Source organism: Panthera leo, chromosome C1 (genome assembly GCF_018350215.1).
Source record: "Panthera leo isolate Ple1 chromosome C1, P.leo_Ple1_pat1.1, whole genome shotgun sequence".
NCBI lineage: Eukaryota > Metazoa > Chordata > Mammalia > Carnivora > Felidae > Panthera > Panthera leo.
Genome location: NC_056686.1, coordinates 8,138,772 through 8,152,768, shown reverse-complemented (window position 1 = coordinate 8,152,768; position 13,997 = coordinate 8,138,772). Strand labels below are relative to the sequence as shown.

At 52.0% G+C, this 13,997-nt stretch overlaps 1 protein-coding gene across 2 annotated transcripts; it reads right to left on the bottom strand.

Moving 5' to 3' along the window:
• Positions 1–2,890: 2,890 nt before the first annotated feature.
• Positions 2,891–12,997, bottom strand: UBIAD1 (UbiA prenyltransferase domain containing 1). 2 transcript variants are annotated; one of them, XM_042952258.1, is made up of 2 exons: positions 12,383–12,997; positions 2,891–5,341 (listed from the first exon to the last, which is right to left on the bottom strand). In XM_042952258.1, the coding sequence occupies exons 1-2, from the start codon at positions 12,906–12,908 to the stop codon at positions 4,854–4,856; spliced, it is 1,014 nt and encodes a 337-aa protein (XP_042808192.1). In that variant the 5' UTR covers positions 12,909–12,997; the 3' UTR covers positions 2,891–4,853. The 2 variants fall into 2 exon arrangements, with proteins under 2 accessions (XP_042808192.1, XP_042808193.1); XM_042952259.1 differs by lacking the exon at positions 2,891–5,341 and adding an exon at positions 11,778–11,851.
• Between the last annotated feature and the right edge of the window lie 1,000 nt (positions 12,998–13,997).

The window sequence follows — 13,997 nt, the reverse complement described above, 5'->3', positions numbered from 1 at the left end:
ACTGGGGGAGACGGACAGCAGTCATGTTGACATGCCCGCAAAGGCACCAGGGCCAGCCCCCGGGCTTCCCTGTTAAACCCACCATGACCCTAATGGCAATAATGCTGAGGCTGGCTGGGGGACAGAGAGACAAGGATATAGCAGGAGGGTGGGGGTGTGGACTTGGGGTGTCCCTTGAGTCACACAGCACAGAGGGCTGCCTCTCTGGATATATTAGCATCACAGTGTGCCCCCAGACCAACTTCCCTTTCTGCCCCAAACGTCACTGACATCGTGTGATCAACACCCTCCCAGGGCTCTCCGGGTGTCCAGTGGGTCGGGGGCACTGAAGGGGTCCGTGCCTTGCAATTGTAGCCTTTCCCCCACTGAGGAACCACCTGCAGGCGCTCCTGAAGAGCCCGGGCTCAGCCCTTGTCACCTCCGCAGGCAGGGGACCTGACCTGGTTTATACCACCCTTTGGCATCCTGGCTCAGTTACTCACGGTGGGAGGGCTGTACCGATTTGAAGAAGGGCAAATCACAAATGTCAACTGGCTGAGACCCAAGTGCCAGGTTCTTGCCAGAGGCGCCGCTTTTACACCAGCCGGCACACAGTCGAGCCCGGAATGAAAGAGGCTGACAGTCCATTAGCAGCAGAGTGGTCTGCGAGGCTCGGAGGAACAGAGCTGTCATCCACTCCACTTCAAGGGCAAAATCAACTCTTTGTGTGCGTGTGTGCGCGCGCACGTATGTGTGTGCGTGTGTGTATAGTCTCTAAAAAGAGGAACATTAATCACAGCTGTGCCTGCTAAAATAGGCACACAGACAACAATCTGACAGCACAGAGAGGAAGTGGTGACATATTTCTTGTCCTCTGTCCTTCCAACCCCTGGGAGCAGGTTTGAGAGAAAATCCCAGAAAAACAGAACCACTCTATCACAGGATTGGGAGACCCTTAAGGTCTTCTTGTCCACCCCTCTGACATCCAACGCTTTGCTTCAATGTTTCTGACAAGCCATCCTTCACTTGAATGCCTCACGTCACAGGGAGCTCACTACTACTGTGATGTTTTGAATATCCCACCTGCCAATTTCTCTAATGGCTGGAAAGTTCTTCCTGACCTAAGAGCTTAAACTTGGGGCCATGTTAACTTCTATCCATTGGTCCTAGGTTTGACCTTTGAAGTCACGCACACACACACACACACACACACACACACACACACACACATCCCTCTGGTTAGTCTCCTTGACATGCCGACATTATTCTAAGTGTCCTGGCCAGTGTGCCTATCGCTTTCGGGACAAGATCCAGTCTGTTAATCATTATCTTCAAAATGCACTTCCCATACCGGGGACATAAAATCTCTGCTGCAGCTGTTACCAGCGTGAAAACACACACGCACGTGCACACACACACGCACGTGCACACAGAAATAAAGTTGCTCTGACTGCATTTTCATCCATTTCTCATTTCATACCATATTGCCAAATGCCTTGCTGAGATCCAAGTGTATTCTATCCATGGCATGTTTTTGACCCATCCCCAGATTGACTATCAAGAATAAAAATAAACAAACAAGAAAGGAAAAGAGCTCAGAAACGGACCCAGCCCCCTATATAGAATCCAACAACACAGGGATGGCAGGGCCTGCGCTTTTCCTTGTTCTGGACACTAATCGCCTATTAATTTGCCTCGGATCACATTAACCTTGACGGAAGTCAGAACTCATTACTGACTCAAACTGACCTTTGGGCCAGGTAACAGGCTCAGATTTTGGTGTGTTGGTTTGAACACAGGACTAACGGAAAGATTAATAACATGTGATGTATTTCATTGCCCCACTCCAGAAGAAGCCAGCATGGAGTCCCCGGGTTGGGATTTTGTGCAAAGGTCCTGCAAGGGCTGGAGACGCAGGAAGTGCTTTGAATAGGGGAGGTGGACTTACTAGATTGTGGAGCGAACAGGTGCTTCCCGCCCAGCCAACACCCCTGGCCTCCTACTCCCCCCACCCGAGACCCAGGAGTCCTGGGTGATCCCAGAGGGATGGGAGTGGGCCCAACAGGTGACTGAGGTTGAATTTCCAGCCACCCCTCTGGGAAGCAGAATAAATCTGACTCACAGAAATAAAGGCACGGGATATTGTATCCCAGGGTCATTGATAAAATTCACACCCACCACATCTACTGCTGCCGCGCCACGGATCTCCCCCTTCTGATGTCACACAAGTTGATCTGGGGACCCAAGTAGACTCATTCATGCGAATTTTCTCCTTTGACCCATCAAAGCAGCCTTTCGATTTATGAGGATCCTAATGGTCAGCCATTTTCTAAGCTCTTCCTCCAAGGTTTAAAAAAGCCTGCGATTTAGGCTAATTCCAGTCACTGACAGGTGTTGGATCCGGCCGGCTGGAGGGTGGAGGGCAGAGGGCAGGCTCACATGGGCTACTAAAGGCCTCCTTGCCCCTTGACAGGACGCCCTCATCGGCCAGCTCTCTCCCCGCAGTGTGTTCCATCTCCCACAAATTCCTCTGACTAGACCGGTATCCGGTCTGCATATCTCTGCTCTGTTCCTAGGGACACATTGCCAAATGCCAGCTGAAACCCAAATGTACTCTATCAACTACACGTTCTCCACCCATCAGCGCAGCGACCCTACCGAGGAAACAGAAAACGAATGCAGGACAGGACAGAGGAAGTGAGGATGACCTGGCCCGGCTGGTTCTAAGCGGTCCCTCCCGTCTTTCCTAAAGGCCCCTCAAATCTGGCCAAACCCCTATCCAGATTCGTCGGCGGAGGCCAGGCGCCGCACCTGCACCCCCGCCGAATGGCCCGGTGTTCCTGCGCTGTCCTCCTGAGATTCATGAATCAGTTCACAGCAAGACAGGAAGTAGGAGAAAAGCAGAGACAACTGATAAGACATTGTTTTTATTGACAAGTCTAAAGAAAACCTTCATTGAATCAGGGGGTGTAATACAAATTATGGTGACCTGTATATAAAACCTGGCACCAAATCCGGCCTTTTAGAAACATTTATATAAAAAAATACGCGTTAAAATCTGTACCATGATGCAGTGCAGAGGCCGGATGTCACCTCCCGACACGTGTGCTTGCAAAGGTGGGTCTGGTCTGGGGATACAGGGAGCTCTGGTCCTGCGGCCACCGGAGTGAGCCCTGTGTGAGAATGGCCTGCACTGAAAAGATGCCACAAGAGCCTATCTTTGAAGGCAGGACCCCTAGGAGCACCAAAATGCCACAAGCCTGGCGTCAAAACGACAGTGGTGCTGGGAAGAATGGCAGGAGAGGAGGGCCGTCCTTCCTTCTCTTGTCACTGGGCTCTAACCACCATTCGAGGATCCCGGAGCTCTGCAGTCAAACCACCTTTAACTTTGGAGGAACGTTTGCAATTTCCAAGTATGTTTTTTCCCCAAGTAGACTGACCGATCTTAAGGAACCAACTCATACTCAGCCTGCCTTTAAGGGTGAAGAACTAATTCTTGTCATTTTTGGCAGGCCGGGCCCCTGAATCACCTATCTGAAAGGCTGCTGTAATCACAACGGAAAAGCATGATGATGACGGTCTCAATCTATTTCAGTCTTGGACCAAATGCAACTGGGCAACTGTAGCCCAGAAATTAAACTTTGCAGGCAATGAAGTGAAAAACAGCATTGGAATTCCCCCATTCTGGGCACAAATGATCTCTGCACAAGGCCACTGAAGCCTTTGGGAGCAGCGGGGTCAATGCTGCTCATCTGTCTTCAAAGACGAAGACACGGTTCCTTCTCCGGCAGGGCCTTTATTCCAGCTGAACAGGGTCAGGACCGTGTCTGTCGGCTTATTCGTTCAGGGAAGAGCTGATTTCCCTGGGGCTCTGTGGAAAGTGACAACTGTCCTCAACTCAGCTGCTAAGCTGCGACCCAAACAGTCAGGCTGCACGGACAGGAGACGCACAAATGGGAACCGGACAGAGATGGGGGGTGGGCACAGGGGAGCATCAGGAAAGGCAATAGGTGGGGGAAGACGCGACCTTGTGGGCTTTACGGAGTCCGCAAGGACGGTGCCTCTACAATTTCAGGGCTCCTAATAGCTACTGAAAGGGCTGGAGTCATTCCAGTAGATTCTATACAGGGAAAACAGCTGCCCCACCAAATTCTACCCAAAAGCAGAGTGATTTTCTCAGCTGACTCCAGGGTGGGTTTTTGGTTTTTTTTTTTTCCTTTCCCAGCCCTCAGCTTGACTATCTTGCTGCAGGACACTCAGCTGTGGCAATAAGTGAAAGGGGGGACGAAGGACAAACGCGCCTGACACACAACCCAGGCACAAAGCTGGGAGCCACGCTGGACCGCTAACGAGGGACTCTCTCTCAAGCAGTGTATTTTAGGACGCAAGGGCTCAGGGTAAGAGACGGATGCTCCTGTGTCCCGGGGCCCAGCGCCGACCGCCAGCGCATCCTGCAAGACCAGCATACCGGGAGGAAGCTGGCTGCGTGTCAATGGAGCAAGGAGGAGCCCAGTTACAAGGGCTCTTCAGGACCCGAGGCCAACCTGGTGGCTCCTCCACAAAGTCTTAGGGCCTTCGAATCCACTTTAAAGTGACCCAACAGCACCCCCTAGTGGAAATTATAAATAAAACAAGGGCCATGCTTCCAGTTCACCTTCTGATACGAGCGGTTCCAAGAGTCACCGGCAAACGGAATAATACAAAAACAAACCTTATCTTTAAAAGCATAATAATTAGAAAAAAGGTGGGAGTTCCGAAGCCTTCCTTAGGCCCCTGACTGCCAAATCAGCCTCCCTCCTGTGATTCTCCGCCTTCGACAAACACACTCTAAGGTGAGGGGGCACGGACGGGGGTGGGGAGGGCTCCCGGGACCCTCAGAGTTTGGGCAGACTGCCCGCTGGGGCCAGGACGATGCCAAAGACGTAGAAGAGCCCCAGCAGGAGGTTGAGTTTGGCAGTCCTCTGGGGCAGTTTGTTGAAAGCCTGGCTCCGGAACTGTCTCTCCAGGGAGAAGGCCATGGGAATGGTGAGCAGGGGCAGGGCCAGGCTGATGCTGCAGCGTGTGGCCAGGATGCTGAAGATCAGGTAGGGCAGGAAGAGCAGCGTGTTGTAGAGCATGTAGGAGAAGGTGGGGCCGATGAGGATGGCGAGCGTCACGATGCCGGCCTCCCTGTCGGAGTCCATGTCCCTGGTGTTGTTGGAGTGGAGAATGGCCTCGGTGCTGAGGGCGAGGGGGATGGCGTAGACCAGGGGGAAGACCGCCAGGGACCCCACCTGGACGGCGTAGGCGAACATCACGGCCAGCGGGCCGAAAGTGATGAGGATGACGAGGTCTCCCAGGGCCACGTACTTGAATCCGATTCCTACGGCCAGAAGACCCAGAGAGGAGGCGTGAGATCCAGGGCTGGAAACGGATGGCCGGGAGCAGGGAGTTCTCAGACAGAGACCACAGGCAGTCGGCGAGCTCCCTGCCCTCTGGAGCCCACCTGAGGTCGTCTCCAGTGACACAGAGGGGCAGGGAACACTCCTCTCTTAGCACCCAGTTGGGCTTCGGGTCGTCCCCACGCTGTCCTTCCTACTGTCCCCCGGCAAGTCCTACAACAAACAGCAGCGGGCTCCCACCACACGCGATTCAACGGGGGAGCCCACGGAGGATCTAAATGGTCTCACGGGCCACTCTGGTTTCTCTGTCCCTTCGCCGGCCCGTGCGAGACATCGCGTCTGTCGGTCAGTACCTCACAGAAGGCCCATCCCAGTCTCTTACTTTTCTCCCTCCTTCTTCCACAGCCTCTAGTTTAGAAAACCCGCAGCGAATCTCAGGGAAATCTGATGGTGCCCAAACTCCACATAAAGAAACCTTCGTCCACATAACGAGTAAAACGGCTAAGACGAGGCTCCCATGCTGCTTCCCTTCTCTGGTTCCCATGAAGTCCAAACTAACTCCCCCCCAACTCCTCCTCCCCGACGAAGTTCAAACTAAATCCTCCCCCCGCCCCGTGAACTCCTCCTGGACTGCCAACCCGCTTCAAATCCTGTCTAAACCACTTCGTCAGAACCTGCCCAGTTCTCTCCAGCGATGCCACAATCCATCCGGCCTCACTCCCATCTCCAAAGAGGAGTCATGGTCATCCTATGCCTGGAACATGGTGACAGCCATGCTTATGACCCCACCCCACCCCCAGATCTAATCTTCACGGGCAGCCAGAGGGGTCCTTCCAAAATACTGACCTGAGGCACCTGGGTGGCTCAGTTGGTTAAGCATCTGACCCTTGATTTCAGCTCAGATCATAAATTCACAGTTCATGAGGTCAAACTCTGAGCTATCAGGGCAGAGCCTGCTTGGGATTCTCTCCTTCTCTCTCTCTCTCTCTCCCCCTCTCTCTGCCCCTCCCTTGCTTCCTCTCTCTCAAAATAAATAAATAAATAAACATTTAAAAAAATATATAATCTGACCATGCCCTTCCTCCAACATACACCTCAAAACCCTTATCACAAGCTGTCCTCGGGATCCTTCACCGGCACACCTCTGGCCCCGCCTCCCTCCTCCCCACCTCACCTTAAGCTCCCCTCCTCCACTCATACTTCTGTCGGTTCCCCAAGGCCTTCAGGCACGCCACCCCGCCTTTGCCTGGCAGACTCCTACTCACCCTTCAAGACCTTAAAGACCATTCCTCAAGACAGCCCCTCCTCACCCGCTAGGCCACAGCCCGTCCCCCTGCAATATGCTCCCAGGGCACCCCAGATTTCCCCCTTCATAAAGTTCATCGTGGTTCTAATTACTCAGTCTGCATCCTCCCTCAAACAAGTTCCATGAGGGCAGGGCCTGGTGTCTGGCTTGTTCACAGCTCGCTCCCCACCGTGGGCACAAAGGCTGAACTGAACACAGAGCTACAGTAACAAGCACCTGGAGCTGGGGCTGAGGTTAAGGAAAATGACCCACTCAGAGGGAGGCAGCATGGAGTGGGTGGGTGTGGTACACACACACACACACACACACACACACACACACACACACACACAGAAGCTTGGGAAACCTCCCGATCTGACCAAGCTTCCAACGAGCGGCCTCAGGATCAGGAGACAAAGAAAAGTACTGGGTCATCAACTGCATTTTAACCAGCCGAAAACGATAAGGGACGGTGGTCTGCAGATGACCTAAGGCCAGGGCAGCCAAAGAATGGGTTCAGCCCAAGATCACCTTCACACTGGTAGCTGGGCTTCTTTGCGGTTGTTTCTCTTCCAGCTTTCTTGAGAGAAAACTGGCCTAGAACACAGCGTAAGTGTAAGGTCTACGACGTGTAGACTTCCTACGTTCATATATCGCAAGATGACTGCCACCACAGTATTAGCTAACGCCTCCATTTAGTTGGGGTGCTTTGGTGCTAAATGACCACCCTCGGTTCTTTAGACTGAAGCGTCCCCAGGGAAGTGTTGTCATAGCCGTGGCCCCCGGTACCCGCCAACATGCAGCAAACGAATTCCGCACTCCCCAAGCAGTGTTGTGGGAAGTCCTCTGAGGACATGCCCTCCGGGAGGAGGTTCTCTCAAGCAGAGCAACTGGTTCCTGTACTAAGTTAGCCAATCAATGTCTCCTGCAGAATCTCACAGATTCTGTTGAGGGAACAACCTCTGCCCAAGGAAGATGCCAGGCAGGAAGGCTCCCAGCAGGGACCCGGCATGCTTCTCCACCAGCTGCCCACTCTTCTTTTGCTTACATGCCCAGCTCTCCGGGTGGATGTCAGGGCTGTAGCTACGGAAGAAAACACAACAGCTCCACAGCCTTGACAGCTGGCTAGATTACCCAAGAACATCCCCTTGGGTCACCTGGCAAAAGTGAGGTGAGCAACGTGGAATGAAACCTGGGCCTGCAAAGATAGGCCCCCACCTTGAACAGGTCCCACACGAAAACCAACCACAAACCCACTCGAGAGCCGAGAAAGGTCTGGTAGCCTTCTTGAGGTTATGTGACGCAAGAAAACGATAGAGCCCTTGGGGAGAAAGCTGCTTCCTAAGAGTCGGGGCGGACGTATGGCCCAGGGCTCACGCGCTCCACCTGCTTCAGAATGCGGCCCACCTCGGAACTTCCCACCACCATTTTCCAAATGAGCCAACACAGTGAAAGACTGCATAAGTTCTCCACACAGCGGCCAGAATGAATTTGTTAGAACATAAATCAAAATGTTGGCAAGGACGTGGAGTAAACGGAACTCTTAAACATTGCCAGTGGGAATGCAATAGTACAACCACTTTAGAAAACGCTCTGGCAGGGCGCCTGGGTGGCTCAGTCGGTTAAGCGTCCCGACTCTAGATCTCATGAGGCTCAGGTCTTCATCTCGGGGTGGGGGTGGGGGTGGGGGTGGGGATGGGGGTGGGGGTGGGTGGTCATGAGTTCAAGCTCCACGTCGGGCTCCCCAGCGGGCATAAAGCCTACTTAAAAAAAAAAAAAGAAAATGCTTTGGCAGCTTCCCATAAAGTTCAACATTCATCTACCCTATGACCCCAGCAATTCCATTCCTAGGCATTCATCCAAGAAAAATGAAAACATATATTCACAGGAAGGCTTAAACATGAATGCTCAGGCATAAAAGCCAAAATAGGGACACAATCCAAATGTCTCTGAACAGGAGAAAGGATAAACAAATTGTGGTATGTCCACACAATGGATACTACTCAGCATTTAAAAAGGAACTACTCAAGACCACCACGCTGAGCAAAGACACCAGGCACAAGGATTCATACTGAGTGATTCCACTTATATAAGGTTCCAGACCAGGCAAAACAATCTATGTGAAAGAAATCAAATAGTGATGGCCTCTGGATAGGGTTGGGGAGAGTGGAAATTGACAGAGAAGTAAGTTTTTGAGTCATGGAAATGTTCTGTATCATGACAGGGTGTGGGTTATACAACTGCCTGCATTTGTCGAAATTCATCAAATGGTAACACTTAAGATCTGTGCATTTCACAGTAAGCAAATTATATCAATAAACGTCAATGGTTTTTAAAAAAATATATAAATCATATCATTACATAATATGCTCAATACTTTTCAGTGTTTCCCCATTTGTTCATTCAATGGATATTAAGTACTGAGTATATGCCAGGCAGTGTTCTGGGCGCCACGCGTTCAGAAAGAACAGAGATCCAAATCCCTAATCCCAGGGAGCTTACAGTTTTAAGGGGAAGACAATTAACAAAGTCTGTTATGTTAGAAGTAGTATGAACTGTGGGGTGTCTAGGTGGCTCAGTCGGTTGAGCGTCTGACTCTTGATTTCAGCTCAGGTCACGATCCCAGGGTCGTGGGATCGAGCCCTACTCTGGGCTCTGCACTGAGCGTGGAGCCTGCTTAAGATTCTCTCCCTCTCTCTCTCTCTCTCTCTGTCCCCTCCCCTGCTCATGCTCTCTAAAATAAAAAAAAATAAAAATTTGTAAAAAGGAGTAGTATGTGCTGTGAAGGAAAATAGAAAATAGGAAAGGTACTTTGGGGGAAAACACAGGGTGTGTGTGTGTGTGTGTGTGTGTGTGTGTGTGTGTGCAGGCACTTTTATTTTACTTTACTGTATTTTATTTTTATCTGCTGCAAAAACTTTGTATTGTAATTTTAAACAGGGTAGAAAGTAAAGCCTCACAAAACAGCAGACATGTGAGCAAATGGGTGGAGGTCAGAAAGCGAATCCAGCAGCCAGAAGGAGTAAGGGGGTTCCAAGCCAAGGAAAAGCATCTACAAAGGTATAGCACGTCCTGCCTGTACCAGAAAGAGCCAAGAGGACAGTGTGGCTAGAGCATGATGAGCAGGAAGAAAGAAGGGGGCAGGTCAGAGAGCTGGAGGGAGGGGAGAGGGTGAACAGATAATGCACTGTCCTGGGGGTCACTGTGAGGACCCCGGCCTTTCCTCTGAACAAGATGGGAGCCATTAGAAAATTCTGAGCAGAGGACTGATGTAGCTGCCTTATGTTTTCACAGGACTACTCCAGCTCTGATTTGGGAGCACCCTGAAAGGCATATCGATAAAGAACCTGCTGCCATTTTTGAGGAGACGACAGCGGTGGCCGGAGGTGGTGGGACGCAGCCAGATCCCAAATGCATTTTGAAAGTGGAGTCAACAGGATTTGCTGATGGACTGGATGGGAGAAGGAAGGGCCAAGGATGATGCCCATGACTTTTAGCCTGAAGAACTGGAAGGAGGAAGCTGCCACGGAATGAGATGGGGAGAGGTGGGGAGTAGGACAGGATTCTTAGCGGCGATCAGGGCTTTGGTTTCAGACACAACGGGCTTGAGATGCCTGTGAGATCTTGGGGAGAAGCTACTGAGGGAGAAGTTAGGCGAGTCTGGGGTTGAGTGGAGAAATCTGGAACAGAGGAACACCTTTGAGAGTCACCAGGTTAACAGATGGCATATGAAGCCATGAGACTGGCTAAAAGCAGCCGGAGAGTGGATGGAGTTAGAGGAAAGGGGTCCAAGGACTGAAGCTGGAGGCTGGGAGTAAGGAACAACTAACTAGCAGGGGAGCCAGAGGCCCTGTGAGACCAGAATGATCCAGCCCTGAGTGGCCTCCCCAACAGTACCTCGCTCTCCCTCTCAATCACACTGGCCTTTCATGGATCCTAAAGCACGCTGAGCTCTCCCTGACCCCAGGGCATTAGCCCGCGCTACTCCTCCAGCCCTGAAGGACTCGCTCCCAAATCAGACCCAGTTACTCTGCCCTGTAGCTTGCTCCTTATCCTTCAAGGGCCTCTTCACCACCGCCCCATGCATGTTCTACCACAGCACCCTACTGATTTCCTTCACAGAGCTGTTCGCAGCTGGCTGCTCTGTCACACTCTCCCCCACCCCTTCCTTCTTCTCTCCCCCTCTTCACATCAGAGTGCCCCAGGTCGCAGTCCTGGTCTCCATGGGTCTCTATCAGCACTCTTTCCTCTGGTGATCTCATCCAGTCACACAACTTTATCTCTGTGCCAGAGACTCCCAAGTATCTGCATCTGCAGTTTAGGCTTCTCCTTGGAACTCAGGTGCTTACATCCAGCCAGCCATCTGCCATCTCCACTAGGAGATCTAATACATTAAGATGTCCCAAGCCAGTCTCCCAATTTTCTCCCCCCCCCAAACCTGTCTTCATCCTTCTCTAGCTCCCTTGACATCGATTCCATCATTTCAAGTGCTCAGGCCCAAACCTCTGAGTTATGTTGAATTCTCCTGTCTCTCTCCTGCCTTGTATCTCATCCATCAGCAAACCCTGTTCACCTTCCAAATATACCCAAATATATTCAGAATCTGACTACGTCCTCCCTTCTCTACTACCACCCTGATCCAGGCCACCAAACCTCTCTTGCCTGGATTGCCGAACAGCCTCACCTTTTGGCTTCCGTCCTTGCCCACTCACCTTTACCCGTTCTCAATACCGCACCCAGACTGATTCTTTTAAAACATGAAGGTCTCCATAATCTCTGTGCTTCTCTGCCTCCCCAAACATACTTCTCTCTGGTTTTACCTTTTTACTCACTCCCTCACTCAATATTGGACTCTTGCGGTTCCTTAAACTTTTAAGCACACTCCTGCCTTAAGGCCTTTGGTAACTGCTATTCCAAGATTTGAAACATCCTTCCTCTAGATACATGCTTAGCCAACTTCCTTCTATCTGTGCTCACAGTACCTTTTTGATGAGGCCTACCCTGATCAAACTACTTCAAACAGTCAGCTATGCCCTCCTTCCTTGCCCTACTTATATTTTCCCCATAGCACTAATAATATTTTCATATACGATGACCAGGGTACCAACTCATCGGGGCTTACCTGGAACTTTCCCGATTTCAACACCAAAAGTCCAGCATCTTGGGAACCACCTCAAGTCCTGAGCAAACCAGGACGTTGGTCATCCTAAATATAATTTATTATTTTTATTTTCCAGGTCTCCTCAAGGTCTATGAAATAACTTCCACAAGGGCAGGGATCTGCGACTCCCGGGTTCACACAGAACAGTGCTTGGCACATAATAGGCGCTCAATACGTAGGACTTGACCACCTGCCCATCACTACCTTAATCAGCCTGTTGCAAGGAGTCACACGGCAAACCAGCTGCCAGTAATTAGCTGTATAATTCCGAGTTCTTCAAACTTAATTCCTCTAAAATTTGAAACCGTGGCATCCTAAGATACGACCATCGAAAGAAAACCAAATAGAAAAGTTTACATACACGTGATTCTGTGATTCCTACCGTCCATAAGCCAAGCTGGGATCTTCTCAAGTCACTACTGTTTTCAAAAAGTCCACATGACCTACACGTTACAGGTTTCACCTAAATGGCCTAACCCAGAGAAGAACCTTTGGAACCTCTTCTCCAGCCCTGAAACTCCGATGCAAACCAGCAGTTTCCCGTACATGCAGCCAGGAAAACAGGCCAATTCTTACCTCCCGTGTAGAGAAAGGAGCCAGACAGGCCTCCAAAGTAGATGAGAGCCAAGTGCTCCAGTTTCAGAGGGGACAGGTAGTAGAGACAAGCGGCACAGACACAGCCCAGAGTGTAGAGGAAGACTCCAAACCGGACAACATCCTGGGGCTCCAAGATTCGGTCCACCAGGGTCCGGTCATCACTCTTTTTGTGGTCAATGCCCTTGGAAAAGTCATAGTAAGTGTTGACCAAATTGCCAGCCCCGTGCACGGCAAGGACGGCCACGGCACAACCCACCAGCAGCCTGGGATCCAGGACGCCCTGGGATCTGTAGGCCAGGGCACTGCCCAAGGCCACCGGGGTGAGTGAGGCACTGAAGCTCCACGGCCGCAGGGCCAGCACGTAGGAGGCGCATTTCTGCCTCCAGGAGCGTTGGGGAAGCCTGTCCTGCTCCGGACAGTCGTTCCCCAGCAGGTCCCTGTCCCCGACCTTGGCCGTCTCTCCCGCCTGTATGTTAATCTCCCCCGGAACGTGAGAGGCCGCCATGGAAGCTGCACGTGGCTGAAGTCAAAGTTAATAGTGAGCCACCCACGGCACAGCTACCGCTCAGCGGCGGAGAGGGGCGGGGCGGCCGGACCTGACCTTCCTTCGATTCCGCCCCGGGGCAAGGCTGGGGAGGCGGCGGGCCCCGGGGGCAGCACCGAGCCGACCAGGCAGCCCACGAGGCCCGACGGCACCGCCCCGACCTCCTGTCACCTGGGCGAAACCTGTCTCTGGACCTCAGTCCGCGGCTAGAGCCCAAGGCCGAACTGCGGCCACGCGCCTTAGGATACTGGAGCCGCCATCTTGTGCGCCAGCCTCCGAAGGCCCGCCCGGAAACAGGGACAGACCGCGCGGGCCGGGCCGGTGCTGGCGGGGCCGGGGCCGGGGCGGGGCCGGGGGCGGGGCCCGGCGGGCCGGGGGCGGAGCCCGGCGGGCCGGGGGCGGAGCCCGGCGGGCCGGGGCGGAGCGGCGGCCCCGCGGCCAAGCCCCTCTCCCGCCGGGGGTCCGAGGCCCTCAGCTACCCCTAGACTCGCAGGAAACAGCCTCAGCATCACAGGAACGACCTCGACCGCGTGTCGCTTTACGACTTATCTAGAGCTTCCATTCACCAAAATAGGACTCACTCATTTTTTTCATTCAACAAGTATTTATTGAGCACTTACTATGCTAGGCAGCAGTGAACAAAATGGACAAAAATCAGGGAGGGCATTGAGGGCAATGAAACAGGTAGAATTACCTCCCACTTTTTAAATGGGAAACGAAGCTCTGAAATGGGAAATGATGTCTAAGAAATTATTAGCTCTAGTAATAATCACCACGGCAATAATTCCCGCTTTTTATTGTGAACAATTACCATTTGCCATGTACTGTCCTGCCTGCCTTTTTATCCATACTCTAGGTTACTCACTTATTCATGCAAATAACCGTCTTCCTCCCCACTCTGTCTCGTGGCCAGCTTTGGCTCTTCATTGCCCGCCTTCTGGAAGCTTATGGGCCATAGCTGTAGCTCATTCTGGCTGGAGGGAGCCAACAGTTAAATTTTCAGGAATTTTCTGAGCCCATCATTAAGCACAGCCATTATTAAAAATTAAA

What these genes read in the sequence shown, in the direction of transcription:
- UBIAD1 (XM_042952258.1), bottom strand. Translation starts at nt 12,908, where the DNA reads ATGGCGGCCTCTCACGTTCCGGGGGAGATTAACATACAGGCGGGAGAG. An exon ending in CTCCTTTCTCTACACGGGAG is followed by an intron (nt 5,342 to 12,382) that starts GTAAGAATTGGC and finishes TTCTGGCCGTAG; the next exon opens with GAATCGGATTCAAGTACGTG.